Below are 14,421 nucleotides of genomic sequence, written 5' to 3'. Positions count from 1 at the left end.
AGGGATATTATATAGGGATAACAAGCATTGGGAAGGTGCTGTCTACCCCACTCAAGGAAGAGGGCAGCCTGTTGAGCTCATTTTCATGCTGGGACCTGAACGAAGGCTGACAAACTAATCAGGAGCAGGAGAGTAAATGCAAAGAATGTGGAGAGGGAAAGAGAATTTGAGGTTCTGAGGGAGCCGGTTGGGCATGTAGTGAGTTTGCAGTTTGATCTGAGATGATGAGAAAAACGAAATGAACTGTTTCTGACAGGTGGGCACCTTGCTGAATGCATCAAACATGATTGACAAGAGCAAACTTTCTCCGTGTGCTAGCCTCTCTTCACAGACACAGTGTGGGAAACTGGACCCAAGAGTCAAGCTAGAGGGAGAGGTGAACTGAGTTAGAGCCAAGAAACACCAGTATAGGTGGAGCTCAGTGCTGAGAGTGAACTAGATTCTCTGGAGGGGAAGTGAAGGTCCAAAGCCTAAGGATCACCCTGCAAAGAGACTGCCCACGAGGTACAGCTAGAGTGGAGGGAGAGATGCCGGGGAGGATGTCCATCTGCATCTAGTGCGGCAGGGGTTGAGTAAAGGGGTCAGCGAGGTGTTCACTAGAGTGAAACCAAAAGCAGTTTCAGTGTGCTGGGAATGAAGCCGAGCTTGAGTGGGCTCAAGTTTTCAGTATTTTTATACCGAGGGAGGAAAACACCCAAGTGACCAGTGGCGTCTCTTTCAGCCTCTTGAAACTTCCTTTTTTTCCTCCCTCCAATTAAAGGAATGTGCTCTATTCTGTCAGCTATCAGTGGGGGAGGATTAGTCACTCTGAAGAAGACTGGAAAACAGCTGGCCTGCTGAGCCTGTCTTTTCCTCTTTCCCTTTCTTCGAGAATCCTGTTGTCTTAACTTCCCCTTCTGTCTCAGACCCCACCTCAGTACCCTGAGAACGGAACTTCTGTCTGTCTTGTTTATTCCCAGGCCTTCCAGCCTGACAAGCCTTCTATGGCATTAACCTTCCCACCCCAGCCCTATTCATAATCTGATGTGCAAATGCTCTGGCTAAGTGAGGTCTAGACCATGCCTCTAAGAGCCAAAGTCTGAGGCTCACACATCTGTGGAAAGGATGGTGACCAGCTCTCTGTTGCTTCCCAAAGCTGAGCTGGATGAGGAAACTGACCTAATTCTGGCCTTTGTTTGTTGCAAGTATGTATGTAGTTTGTTTATAAAAATTTGAAAGCTGCATTTATTTTGTGGGTGTGCAAGTGTCACAGCACTTGTGTGGGGGTCAGAGGACAATTTGCAGGGACCAATTCTCTTCCACCATGTGGGCCTCAGAGATGTTGAGCCCTCTTGACAGCCTGCAGCATATAGTTTCTTTACCGTGTTGTTTGTAAGGTTAATCACTTAATTGTCACAAATTGACCCAAGGAGCAGTGCCCCAGCTGCCATTCCAAGCTCCCCACTCGACTCTGCTCTTCACGTCTTAAAGCTAGTTATAGCCCTTTCCCTTATTCTACAGGTCATGCTTTTTTACTACTCACAAGCCAGGCAGTGGGCACACACCTTTAATCCCAGCACTTGGGAGGTGAAAGCAGGTACATGTTTGTGAGTTCGAGGCCAGCTTGGTTTACACAGAGAAACACTGTCTTGGGGGGGAAATGTTCTCATTCTTGCCAGGATGGTTATACTCAACCTGATATCTCTTGAATTTCAAATTTCTGGGAAGATGGGGAATTAGCTTAAGCTCTAAATTATTGCTCCTTATAATGAAATGGAGACTAAGCTGTACTTGTCTACAGGCATGTACAAGTTTGCATATATAAACATACCTACATAATGCATATGGAGACCACCTTAATCCCAATACAAAGGAGACTAAGGCAGGAAGTTGCCTGACTTCACAACCACCAGGAAAACATACTGAGTACCAGGGCAACGAAGAGAAAAGCCCAGCTGGTATACAGTTTAAAAGACTTAGAAGTTGATGGGAACATAGAGATCCTTGTGCTCACAGATTATCACTAGGGGACTCAAGAATGTTAAACACGCAAAACTGTCTCCTCAACAGGAAAGATAAATAACCTGGTTTTCATCCAAAACCCTGGGAATGGAGGTAGTTAATAGCCTGGTAATCTATGCTATCTGTTCAACCAGACCAAGTTCCCACAACCAGGACTGGAGGTGGCTAATAGACCAGATGCTCTCTATACTATCTGTATGATGGAGACCACACCAGATTCTCATGAATCATTACTCTGCTGACCCTGGTGTTTTTAGAGACCCCCACGGGGTGGTGGCACACACCTATATTCCAGCACTAGGGTAGCAGAAGCAGGAAGATCTATGTGAGTTTGAGGCCAGCCTAGACTACAAGATAAGCTCTAGGATAGCCAGAGCTATCCAATGAGACTCTGTCTCAAAACAAAACTAAATAAATAAATACAATAATAAAAAACTTAAACTAGGGCTGGAGAGAAGGCTCAACAGTCAAGAGCACTCTCTGTTCTTCTCCAGGGTTTGGTTCCCAGCATCCATAACAGGCAGCTCACAACCACCTGTAACCCCAGTTCCAGAGGGATTTGGCCCCCCCTCTTCTGGCTTCCTCAGGTACTGCATGCCTGTGATGCACATACTCAGATCCATACACATAGGGGTTTTTCTTAGTCATTTTGTATCATCTACAGAAGTAAGGTCTGACCAGAGACTGTGTGTTACTTTATTTGGCACATTCATTAGTAAAATGAATCTTGAACTTCTAACATGCTGGGTTTAGTGTATTCAGGTCAAGTAAGATACAGCCTTCACCCTGTAGAACAGTGGTTCTGAACCTTCCTAATGCTGCAACCCTTTAATACCTCGTGTTGTGGTGACCCCCAACCATTAAAATTATTTCTGTTGCTACCTCATAACTGTATGCTATGAATCATAATGTAAATATCTGCATTTTTTCATGCAATCTTTGTGAAAAGGTTGTGTGTGAGCCCAAAGGGGTCGTGTGTGACCCCCCAGTTGAAAACCACTGTTCTGGACCAGTTGCATGAATTAAAGTTCCCAGGAAACTTGCACAAGGCCATTGAGTGATTAAAATGTCTGTGGTTGGGCTTGGGGAGGTGGTTCAAACAGTTAAGAGCACTGGCCTATCTTCCAGAGGGCCTGGGTTTGATTGATGGTGTCTACATGGTAGCTCACGACCATCTAAAACTCCAGTGTCAGGGGATCCCATGTCCTCTAGCTTCCACAGGTACCGGGCACACACAGATGTGCATGCAAACAAAACTCCCATACACATTACATAATAATAATTATAAAGGAGATTTCTATGTCCCTCCCCTTCCTGAATTTGTGAATTTATATCTATTTTCTAAAAATTCTTAAGCTGGTCACTATGACCAAGAGCCAAATATAGTGCATTCTGCCTCCTGTAATTATCTCTGCTAAGTATGAGAAAGAAAATTAAGGGGAAATATTTTACTTGGATAGTTTCTAGGAAAAAGACACAATAATTCTTGGATATTAGTTGTCATCTTTGCCGTTAATATGGCACGAAGTTATTTTAAACTCTGCTTTATTTTTGCTTTTGAGACAGGGCTCCTGTTTCCACTTCTCTCTTAGGATCACGGGGAGCGTCCCCGTTTGGCAGGGGAGGGGGCTTGACTAGGACCTTATCTAGGACAGGTCTGCAGCTCCCCTAGCAGTACAGCAGACCACATTTGTTGTGACTGTGATACTAAGGGTGGTGCCTGATGCTTGAACAGGAAAGGAAGAATGGCCCTGTGAGGCCAAGCAAGTGGGGTGAGAAGGAAAAAGGGTAGGTTGTGCTCATTGCTGCGCCCACGGAGTCCAGATTCTACAAGCAAGGATGATACAGCAGGACAGTGCAGTGGGTGTGGGGGAGGGGTACTGGTGGTGGTGGAGGCTGAGGTAGTTCTCCCAGCTGCGTCCAGTGACGCTTTAAAACCATTGCGCTCATGAGATCACGCCCCTCGCTTCCTTCCTTGGGATCACATGAAAATGAGCAGGGAGTGGGTCATGAGCATAGGGCTCGCCTATGTGACAAAATGATCCTTTAGCGGCAGCCTGTGGGCAGCTGTGGGCACACTCCCCACTCACGCACGAATGCCCAGGTGACCTCTCTCTATATATACAGACCCTTCCTGACCCTGCAAGCCTGGCCTTCTAGGAGTCCTGGCTGGGACTGCAGGAGACAAGGCCCATTTTGAACAGAGCGCCCTCCACTTTCTTGTTCTCGCATTCTGACTTTTGTCTTCAGACACAGGTAAGTCGAGATGAAAGGGTCCGATGAAATGGTGTCCAGCAGGGCGCAGCAGCGAAGAGCACCAATCTTGCAATACAGACCATGTCCTTCTCCTTGCTTTTTGCCTGTTCTGCCTAGCTTTATAGTCCTCAGGAAAGGGACTGTGTTTTCCACGTTTGTCTCCCTAGGCTTTAGCACAGTACCAGGCAAAGACTGGGCTTGGTTGATGGGAAGGGAAAGGTGAAGAAACAGATACAGACAGAATGTGTACTCTGGCTCCGAGACAATGGTCCCTGTTCCCAGATGGTGGCTGATGTTTGATTGGCTCATCCAGCCTTCACCTCAGGTTTGAACACAGGCCTCCTCTAAAGCCTAATTTTGAGATTTGACCTATGGGGTATGAACGTGCATCCCTGAGACCCCAACCCTTGGGAGGTGGAGGCAGGAAGTCAATCGTGACTAAGCCAACCTGGGCTACAAGAGACCCTGTCAAAAGAAACAAACTCAAATTTGACCTGATCCTGCCTGTCTCTACTCACATGGAACCGAGCCCACCTCTTTACTAATCTTCTGACTCGAGTATTTGGAAGGATTTCTCAGAATGTTGTGATTTCTAAGGGAAAGGTCATGGAGAGGAAGTGAAAGTCAAACCACGGCTCAGCCCCCTTTCTCTTTGGGTAGAGTAGGACCTCCCTGCTCTTGCTGCAGAGTCCGAGGTGCAGGCCAGCCGAGGGCTATTAGTGACTAAGCAAGGCTGGCACCCTCAGGGGCAGACTCTTGGGTTAATTCTCCTTCAGGGACTGTTTTCACTTAAACTCTTATGTTGCAAGCTGAGCATGCCCAGAAACATTTCTGTCCATTGCTTCTACATATGTGCACCCCCAAAATATGTCTAGATTTCTATTTTAGATTAAGACTTAAGCTTCCTCAGAACAATTTAACTGAGCGATCATGCGTACATAGCATGCATATGTGCTTCTGCATACTATGCAGAGGCTGCATTTGCTGTCCTGAACTGTACATGTAGTCACACGTCTTCTTCACTCTCACATCTTATGTGCTGAATATGGCTTGGCACTCACTGAGATACTGGGAGCCACTGTGTTCAGTTAGAGGGGTTCTCTGAATTCCACTCACCCAAAAGACCACACTCAGGTTTGTAGTTTTTTCCTCTAATTTGTCTAAATTTTTTTCTTTTTTTTTTTTTGGTTTTTCGAGACAGGGTTTCTCTGTGGTTTTGGAGCCTGTCCTGGAACTAGCTCTTGTAGACCAGGCTGGCCTCAAACTCACAGAGATCTGCCTGCCTCTGCCTCCCGAGTGCTGGGATTAAAGGCATGCACCACCACCGCCTGGCAGGAAGGAGTGTTTTCTAGAGGACCTTGCCTCTGGACACCGGTCACATCCTGACAGGAACTGGGAGGCTGAATCTGGTGCAAGGAGGTAGGCTTCAAAAGGAGGCCTCCATCGTCTTTCCTAGCTCCTCACCACTTCCTCCCCTTTGGGTCCCTGGTATTCTGCTGTGAGCCACAACCATCATACAGTAAAGGTACAGCTGACAGATCACTACACAAGCTTACGGGGTAGTAAGGAGCCCGAATTTCAGTGCTTAAGGAACATCTGTCTTTTGAATAGTCACTGTCAATTCTTTTTTTTTTTTTGGCTTTGGAGCCTGTCCTGGAACTCACTCTGTAGACCAGGCTGGTCTTGAACTCACAGAGATCTGCCTGCCTCTGCCTCCCGAGTGCTGGTCACTGTCAATTCTGTAGAACTCTGTGAAGCCATGGCTCTTCTCCCTTCCATAATGGGATTCACCCTGAAATATCCCAGCAATGTATAAACCAATCGATGAGATAACTGCTTGCTGTATGAGCAACTGGATAACTTTCTCCACACCATGGAGCTCTGATGTGTATAAATATTTTTTTCTATGTCCTTGCTAAACTCACCTATTATTAACCTAAAATTAGTTCAAGTAATTTTCAATAGATTGCTTTTATAGCCAGATTATCTTTGAATAATGTTACTTCCTGCTTATGGCTTTTTTTTCTTATTACACTGGACAAGTGATAAGAACACCACTGACAGTCAGGTGTGGGGATACATGCCTTTCTTTGATCATAGCATTTGGGAAGTAGAAGCAGATATATCTCTCAGAGTTTGAGAATTTGGTCTATATACTGAGTTCCAGAACAGCCAAGGGTACACAGTGAGACTCCAACTCAAAAAAACAAACAACATCATCAAAGAATACCGCTGACTTTAAGCACGGAGAATGGGCATCTTGATGGACCCTTTAAAAGCTTTATTGGATAGAAAGTCTATTGAGATAACCTAGTAAGTAGGTAAAGGTGCTTGCCAACAAGCCTTACAAGTTGAGTCCAATCCCTGGGACCACATGATGGAAGGAGAGAACAGACTCTTGAAAGTTGTCCTCTGGGCTGGGCGGTAGTGGTGCAAACCTTTAATCCCAACACTAGGGAGGCAGAGGCAGGCGGATCTCTGTGATTATGCAGTTAGTCTGGTCTACAGGGTGTTCCAGGATAGTCAGAGCTACACAGAGAAACCTTGTTTTGAAAAACAGAAAACAAAAAAAAAAAAAAAAAAAAAGAAAAAGAAAATTATCCTCTGGCTAGAAGGATGGTTCAGTGGTTAAGAGCACTGGCTATTCTTTCAGAGGTTCAAGTCCCAGCACCCACATAGTAGCTCCAAACCATCTATAACTGTAGTCTTAGAGGATTGGTCAACCTCTTCTGGTGTACAGACAGATGTACATACAGACAAAACATCCATATACATAAAATAGGTAGATCATAAAAGAAAGAAAATTGTTATATTTTTCTCTGACTTACACACATGTGATGTGTCTGTCACACGAATGCCCCTACACACACATACGTATGTGCACGCATGTGCGAGTGCAGACATACACGCACACACACACTCACTGAAGAAAATGTAAAAATTTTAAAAGAAAAATGAGAAATAATCACTGGCACTAATAGGGCACACACAAAATGGACTGTGGAAATACGTGTGGTTGAAGCTTGGCAGGAAATGGAGGCTGTAACTCCAATTATTATGGAAGACTTAGCAAGGCAGTGTGTTTGAAAATGCCTCAGCTGCCCTCAGCATGACCTCTTCTCAGAAGCCGTCTCCATCCGTGCCCTGTTGTGTACTCGCACCCTGGCTCTGTTGTGACCCTCTCCCATCCTTCCAGGATGTTGTCTTTTCCCCGTGTGGTGGCCTGCTCACGGACCTGCTCCCGCTTCCTTGGGCTGAGCCTCGGAACTGCATCGCTGTTTGCTGCTGGGGCCAACATCGCACTCCTCTTTCCTAACTGGGATACGACCTACCTGACGAGGGGCCTCATTGGCAAGCATGCCATGCTGGGCGCTGGGCTCTGGGGAGGAGGATTCATGGTAGGTGAAGGGTTTCAGGGATGGAACTGGAAGGTGGTGGTGGTCGGGGTGTTCCAACAAATTGGTATTGGGTCCATGAACAGACCAAGGAATAGGGGGACTTATCGTGGGTTGTTGGTTTTTAGCTCAGAAGCATGAAGGCTAGATGGATGTCAGCATCAACAGAGTCGAAACAAGCTAAATTCAACCTGGGCCCTAAGTTCATTTCAACAGCTGTGTGTGGCAGCTAGAAATGAAAATCCCCTGGTCTCTTCTTTCAGATTCATTTATTTTATGAGTATGGGTGTTTTGACTGTACATATGTAAGCATGTGGACCATGTGGGTGCCAGAACCTTCAGAGGCCAGAAGTTCCATTCTCTGAAACTGGAGTAACAGGTTGTAAGCTTCCGTGTGTGCTGGGAACCAAACCTGAGCCGTTCGATGTCCGACATCCGACAGAGCAGCCAGTGCTCTTAACCACTGAGCCATCTCTCCAGGCCCACGTAGTCTCCTCCTAACACACTCCTCTGCTTTCCAGGTACTCCTGGCAGCAACTCTCATCTCCCTGACGGGCTACTTCAGCGACAGTGCACCCTGTCGGCACGTAAGCACCGAGCCCCACCCTTTAACACCGCTCTCTCGTTCTTTGCTCTAGAGGAAGAGGGCTCAGCTTTGGCTCAGGTTTCAGGCTTGAAGTCAGCGCCTAGCTATGTCCTTTAACAACTCCAACCTCTTGGCAAGTGACTTAATTTTTCCAGATTCATCTGTAAGAAGGGAGGTGGTCACTTCGAGGTGGGGGCGCACACCTTTAATCGCAGATCTCTGTATGAGTTTGAGGCCAGCCTGGTCTACAGAGCGAGTTCCAGGACAGGCTCCAAATCTACACAGAGAAACCTTCTCTTGAAAAACCAAAAAAAAAAAAAAAAAAAAAGTAAGAAAGAAGAAGAGGTGGTCAAGACAAAGAAGGAAGTGGCTAATGAACCACAGATATCTACACCAATGTGATAAGCTGCTTATTCTTTCATACTAAAATGATATGAATAGAATTTAAGTATACTATAAACATATATCATTGATAGAAACTTTCCTGGCTATTTTTTTATGTACTTACTTAGTTATTTTGGGTTTTCTTTTATTTTTATTTGTATTATTTGACTTCGTGTGTGTATGGTGTTTTGACTGCTTGTATGTTTGTGTGCCACATATGTGGCTGGTGTCTGTGGAGGCCAGAAGAGGGTGCCAGACCCCCTGGAACGGAGTTACACTGGGTCTTGAGCAGTCAGGCGGGTGTTGTGAACAAAACCCGGGTCCTCTGAAGAACAGGCAGTGCTCTCCACCACGAGACACCTTTCTCCAACCCCTGTCTGGGCTTTCTTGAGACAGGTTTTTGCTGTGTAACTTGGAGCTATCTTTGAACTTGTCATCCTCCTGCCTCATCTCCCCAGTGCTGGCAGTCTTGGTGTGAAGCACTCTGCTGGTGCTTGGCTGGTTGAACATTTTCTTAGAGGTCTGGGATGGAGCTCAGGAATGGAGCATTTGCCTGGTGTGCACGAGGTACTGGAGTGAATTCTCAGCACTAAAACAACCAACCGAGGAACCCAAACAGACCACATACATGTACCCCTCCACACACACTCAGACACCTGTTCGCACGTGTGCCCGCACGCACAGAGACCTTTTTCTTACCATTAGAAATAACCCAGCCACCAATTTATAATCTAATTCTTCTACTCTACAGATACTGACAAGCCCAGAATAAGTTTGTACGTTATTAATTACCGCTGCCTTGGTATAGACTTTCAAATACCCCAAGCTGGCTATGGTGGCTCATCCCTTTTAACACCAACTTTTGAAAGATGGAGACAGGAGGATCACGAGTTCAAGGTCATCCTGGGCCACATAGTTGTGATCAGCCTGGATTCCATGTATGTGTGTGTATACATCTATGCATGCCATACAGACATATGCATATATATTGTTCTAGTTTGCTTTCTGGTTCTGTGGTAAAGACCATGAGCAAAGCAACTTAGGAAGGAAAGGGTTTATTTCCTCTCACACCTTCCAGCTCACAATCCACCACTGGGGGAGATCAGGGCAGAAGCTCAAGGCAGGCATGTGGACGCAGGAACTGAAGAAGAGCCTGTAGAGGGGTGCTGCTTATTGGCTTGTTTTCAGGCTAATGGTCAGCTACCTTTCTAATACCTCTCGAGACCACCTGCCCAGGGATGGCGCCATCCACAGTGGGCTGGGCCCCACAGCCTCGGTCATCAATCAAGAAAATTCCATACAGACATGCCTAAAGGCCAAACTGAGGGAGGCGAACCCTCAGTTGGCGGTCCCTCCTCCTGGGTTGTCGTAGTTTGTGTCCAGCTGACAGAAGTACCCAGCGCATACATATTTAGTGTGAATGGGTGCCCTGTTACTGTCACTCCACACGAGACCCGCTCTGCTTCCCACACTGGGAAGCCCTCCAACTGCATTCCATGCTAAAACATTACCTACAAACACACAGGCGCTTTGTTCACTACTCTCTGTTCTCTTTGGCCTGAGCGAGTGGCTCTTTTTCTTCGCCCTGAAACAGGGTTTCTCTGTGTAGCTCTGGGCTGTCCTTGAACTCACTCCGCAGACCAGACTGACCTCTGCCTGCTGGCCTCTACCTTCCACGTGCTGGGATTAAAGGTGTGTGCCACCACTGCCTGGCTAAGCGAGTGACTCTTGGGTGAGCATCAGACTTTCTAAAGCATTTGTTAAAACACAAATTGCTTCGTCTTACCTGGGATTTCTAACCCAGGACATCTGGGATGGGTTGAAGAGAGTCCATATTCAACTATGAATTCCCAGGTAATTGTGTTGACACTCTGTTAGGAGAACCATGGCCTTGGACTTTTTTTTTTTTTTTTTTTTTTTTTTGGTTTTTCGAGACAGGGTTTCTCTGTGGCTTTGGAGCCTGTCCTGGAACTAGCTCTGTAGACCAGATCCACCTGCCTCTGCCTCCCAAGTGCTGGGATTAAAGGCGTGCGCCACCATCGCCCGGCTTTGGACTTCTGATAAACTAACAGAATTTGTGTCTTCTACTGACCAAGCCAACTCCTCCTCTGCTTCCTTCTCGCCTTTTTCTTTTTTTGCTTGATTTGAAAGAGATCAAGAGTGGGAATTTGGTGGCTTTAATGATAAGCTGTCAGTAGAGGAGGAAAGTGGGCATGCGAAAACCACTTTGCTGGTCCAGAGCTCAGTGACTGCAATAGACTAGCAAGGGGGTCTCAACCTGCCGGAGGGGCCAAAGACCCTGTGCAGGGAGGAGATGGAGACCCATGTGTCTGCCAGTTTCTTCTTGGCTTTTCCCAGGGACAGACACCCTTGGACACATTCTAAATGAATCTGTCACTCCCCCACCCCCATTATAGTGTGGAGAATGCCTGCCACCTGAGAAGCTAGACTTGACCGTGTCACCTCACCAGTCCCGTGACCACAGTTCCGTGTAAGCCGTGTCTCCTGTCTCCTCTACAGATGCTCATTGCTCTGTTGTCAAGCAGCCTGGCTCTGCTGGGGGCCTTGGTTTGCTTTGTCACTTCTGGGGTAGCCTTGAAAGACGGTCCCTTTTGTATGTTCGACACCTCGTCCTTCAATCAGACACAAGCTTGGAAATTTGGCTATCCCTTCAAAGATCTTCCCAACAGGTAATGGTCACCCTCACAAGCACAGTCCTGTGACCTGGGCCGGGGGAGCCCCAACCCTGTGTTTTTCTATTAGAGTTCCTTGATTGGCTGTTTTTGTTTATTCTCCGGGCTAGGAATTATTTGTATGACCGTTCACTCTGGACCTCCATCTGCCTGGAGCCCTCTAAGGCTGTGGTTTGGCATGTGGCCTTCTTCTCCTCCCTCGTGTGTATCAGCCTCCTCCAGCTTCTCCTGGTGGCCATCCATGTCGTCAATAGCATCCTTGGCCTGTTCTGCAGCTTCTGTGAGAAGAGCTAGGTAACAGATGTCCTCTCCTGAACTGGTGTTCTCACTGCAAGCTTCCTCCAACCCTTCCTGCAAGAACAGGGTGGGAATCCCCATTAGGCCCTCCTGTAAGCTGCCAGCATCTTCCTGCACATGGGGGAATGGTAGGATAAAATGAACGTCACCTGCATACTTTGAAGATGACACTGTGATAGAAAGAGCAATGAAGTCATTGCTGGTGTATAGGGAGGAATTTTTAACCCGTAAAATAATTTCATTTCAGCCTCTTGACAACCCCATGAAAGTTGGTCACATGGTAGGACAGAGAAGCCGAGACTCCCAAAGGGAGCCCTCCAATCTCAAACACACAGATAGGTGACCCCCCAAATTCTAAAATCAGGTTTACTATTGTAATAGACATAACTGCATTTCCTCCAAAGCATAGACAGGAACCCTTAGCACCAATGTGACTGTATTAGAGACAGGGCCGTCCTTACCTGTAATCAAGGATACCTGTGGTCATAAATGTGAGGGCCTGATCCAGTAGGATTGACATCCTTACAAGACGGGCAAGAGGCTGGGCATGGTGGTGCACACCTGTGGTCTCCAAGCTGGAGTCAGGAGGATCATCACTTCTAGACCAGCCTGGGCTACATTTTGAGATCCTGTTTCAAACAAACAAAAAAAGACTCAGGAAGATGAGGCAGGAGGATGGGCAGTCCTGGGCAATTTAGAGAGACCCTGTCTCAAAATAATAGGGCCAAGGATGTAGCTTACTGTTACAACATAAGCAGAATTCTGGAATCAGTCTCCAATACTGGAAAAGGACAGAAAGGAGGGAGAGAGGGAAATAAATACTCCATGAAAGAAAGTTGCAGATCCCCATGCTTATTAGGCCAGTGAAGAGTATTAAGAGTATCCTGGGCATTTTCTTAGCAGGCAGTGCCTCAGAAAAACTCTTGGGAGAGAAGGGAGGATAAGGTCCTTAGGATCTAAAGGCTGCACTCACATCCCACCAGGTGCAGGCTGAGGGCTGGTTTGTAAACAATAATGGACCCTTTTCCAGAAGGGAGGGAGGAGCCCTTTGATCTGACAAACATCATTCAGGTGTCAATTCTCAGAGAAACTATTCCATTGCCCCTCTCCCAGCAGAGAAGGAACCTTTGACCTATAAAACACCTCGAGAGCATCCTTTATCAGAAGTCAGGAGAACCCTTTGTTTAAGGCAAGATGAGGCTCCAGAGAGGAGGTGTGGGCTTAGGGTAAGCTGGCCTTTCCTAAACCTTTCAAAGGAGGGACCCATGAAGTGGCTCATGGGTAAAGATGCTTGCTGCTAAGCCCGAAGACCTGAGGCTTGATCTCCAGAACCCACGTGGTGGAAAGAAAGAACAGACTCTTGTAAATTGTCCTACCTCTACACACACACAGACACACACACACACGCATGCGCACACACCATGGCACATGCATAACTCCGATTCCTATATATAAATAAATAAATGTAATTTTTAATTTAAAATTTGTCTTATTTTACTTGTATATATGGATGTTTTGCCTGTATGTATGTCTGTGTACTTTCATACAAGAAGAAAGCCTCTTCTTGCAGGCCAGAAGAGGGGGTGAGATTCCTTGAGATTGGACTTACTAATGGTTGTAAGCTACCATGAGGGTGCTGGGAATTAAAACCTAGGCTCTCTGGAAGAGTAGGTTGTGTTCTTAATCACTGATCCATCTATGTAGGCCCACCCCAATTTTTTTAAAGGTTGAGGAGAAGAAGGAAGGTGGTGTTTGTACACGTGAGGATAAAGAAAAGGCCACATAAGGACGAAGCAAGGAGTTACCCATCTGCAACCCGAAGAGACACACCTCCCTAGAAATCAAATCTGCTGTTACCTTGATCTTCAATTTCTAGCTTACTAAACTGTGAGGAAAATATGGTCATTGCAGTTCATGCTTATAATACTGTCACTCAGGAACCTGAGGCAGGAGAATCATGAATTCAAGGCCAGTCTTGGCTAAATAGAGAGACCTTGTTTCAACCACAGCAACAACCACAGACTTCTGTTGACTAGTCCTCCAGACTGAGGAAGTCTGTTAGAGTAACCCTAGCAGACTAACAGACAATGGTTATTTCTAGCAGTCTATGGTAGAGTTCAACAAGTAGTATGTTCTGAGTACCCGCTGTAGGCCTGCACAGTTGCTCATGCTATAAATCCAATCCAGAAGTGCCCAGGGCAAGCTGCTTGCCCTTGGTCCCTGCCCTGCCTTTCAGACTTACCATACTTTGAACATCATATGGGTAAGAACTATGTTAGCATTCAACACAGGTACCAAGGAGCTCAGAGGAACAGTGAGCTCCAGAGAAAGCCTCGGGAAGGCTTTGGATGTGTCTGAGCTGATACTGCTTGGAAGAGTTAAGTTAGTCCAGCAAAGAGGTGTGAGAGGTGGCTTAGCTACTTCACAACTGCTGTGAAGACATGTCATGACTAAGGCCATTTATAAAGTAATAGTTTACTGAGGTTTACAGTTATGGAGAGTGAGCCTGTGATCACCATTGCAGAGAGCATGGCAGCAGGCATGGTGCTGTAGCAGTAGCTGAGAGCTTTGTATCATCTGGAAGTCTGGAGGTGGGGAGAAAGAGACAGGGCTTGGCATGGACTTTTGAAACCTCAAATCCACCTCCAGTGACACACGTCCTCCAACAGTGGCATGCCTCCTAATCCTGCCTAAACAGTTTACCAGTTTCAGGCCAAATGTTCAAATATACGAGCCTATGGGGGCCATTCTCATTCAAACCACCACAGTGCCAGACAGATTTCAAGCTTGTCTATGGATGCAAGGCTCA

The 14,421-nt window shown here is 46.5% G+C and overlaps 1 protein-coding gene across 2 annotated transcripts; it reads left to right on the top strand.

Moving 5' to 3' along the window:
- Positions 1-4,070: 4,070 nt before the first annotated feature.
- Positions 4,071-13,007, top strand: Tm4sf19 (transmembrane 4 L six family member 19). 2 transcript variants are annotated; one of them, XM_057765272.1, is made up of 6 exons: positions 4,071-4,257; positions 7,454-7,655; positions 8,174-8,239; positions 11,143-11,312; positions 11,426-11,609; positions 12,729-13,007. In XM_057765272.1, exons 2-5 carry the CDS (start codon positions 7,455-7,457, stop codon positions 11,607-11,609), a joined length of 621 nt encoding a protein of 206 aa, XP_057621255.1. In that variant the 5' UTR covers positions 4,071-4,257; position 7,454; the 3' UTR covers positions 12,729-13,007. The 2 variants fall into 2 exon arrangements, with proteins under 2 accessions (XP_057621255.1, XP_057621256.1); XM_057765273.1 differs by lacking the exon at positions 8,174-8,239 and having other exon boundaries at positions 11,426-13,007.
- The last annotated feature ends 1,414 nt before the right edge of the window (positions 13,008-14,421 follow it).

Source organism: Chionomys nivalis, chromosome 3 (assembly GCF_950005125.1).
Source record: "Chionomys nivalis chromosome 3, mChiNiv1.1, whole genome shotgun sequence".
NCBI classification, from domain to species: Eukaryota; Metazoa; Chordata; class Mammalia; order Rodentia; family Cricetidae; genus Chionomys; species Chionomys nivalis.
Note: the sequence above shows the minus strand (reverse complement) of the source record. Positions and strands in the feature narration are given on the sequence as shown.

What these genes read in the sequence shown, in the direction of transcription:
- Tm4sf19 (XM_057765272.1), top strand. Translation starts at nt 7,455, where the DNA reads ATGTTGTCTTTTCCCCGTGTGGTGGCCTGCTCACGGACCTGCTCCCGC. An exon ending in ACAGTGCACCCTGTCGGCAC is followed by an intron (nt 8,240 to 11,142) that starts GTAAGCACCGAG and finishes TCTCCTCTACAG; the next exon opens with ATGCTCATTGCTCTGTTGTC. An exon ending in TTCAAAGATCTTCCCAACAG is followed by an intron (nt 11,313 to 11,425) that starts GTAATGGTCACC and finishes TCTCCGGGCTAG; the next exon opens with GAATTATTTGTATGACCGTT.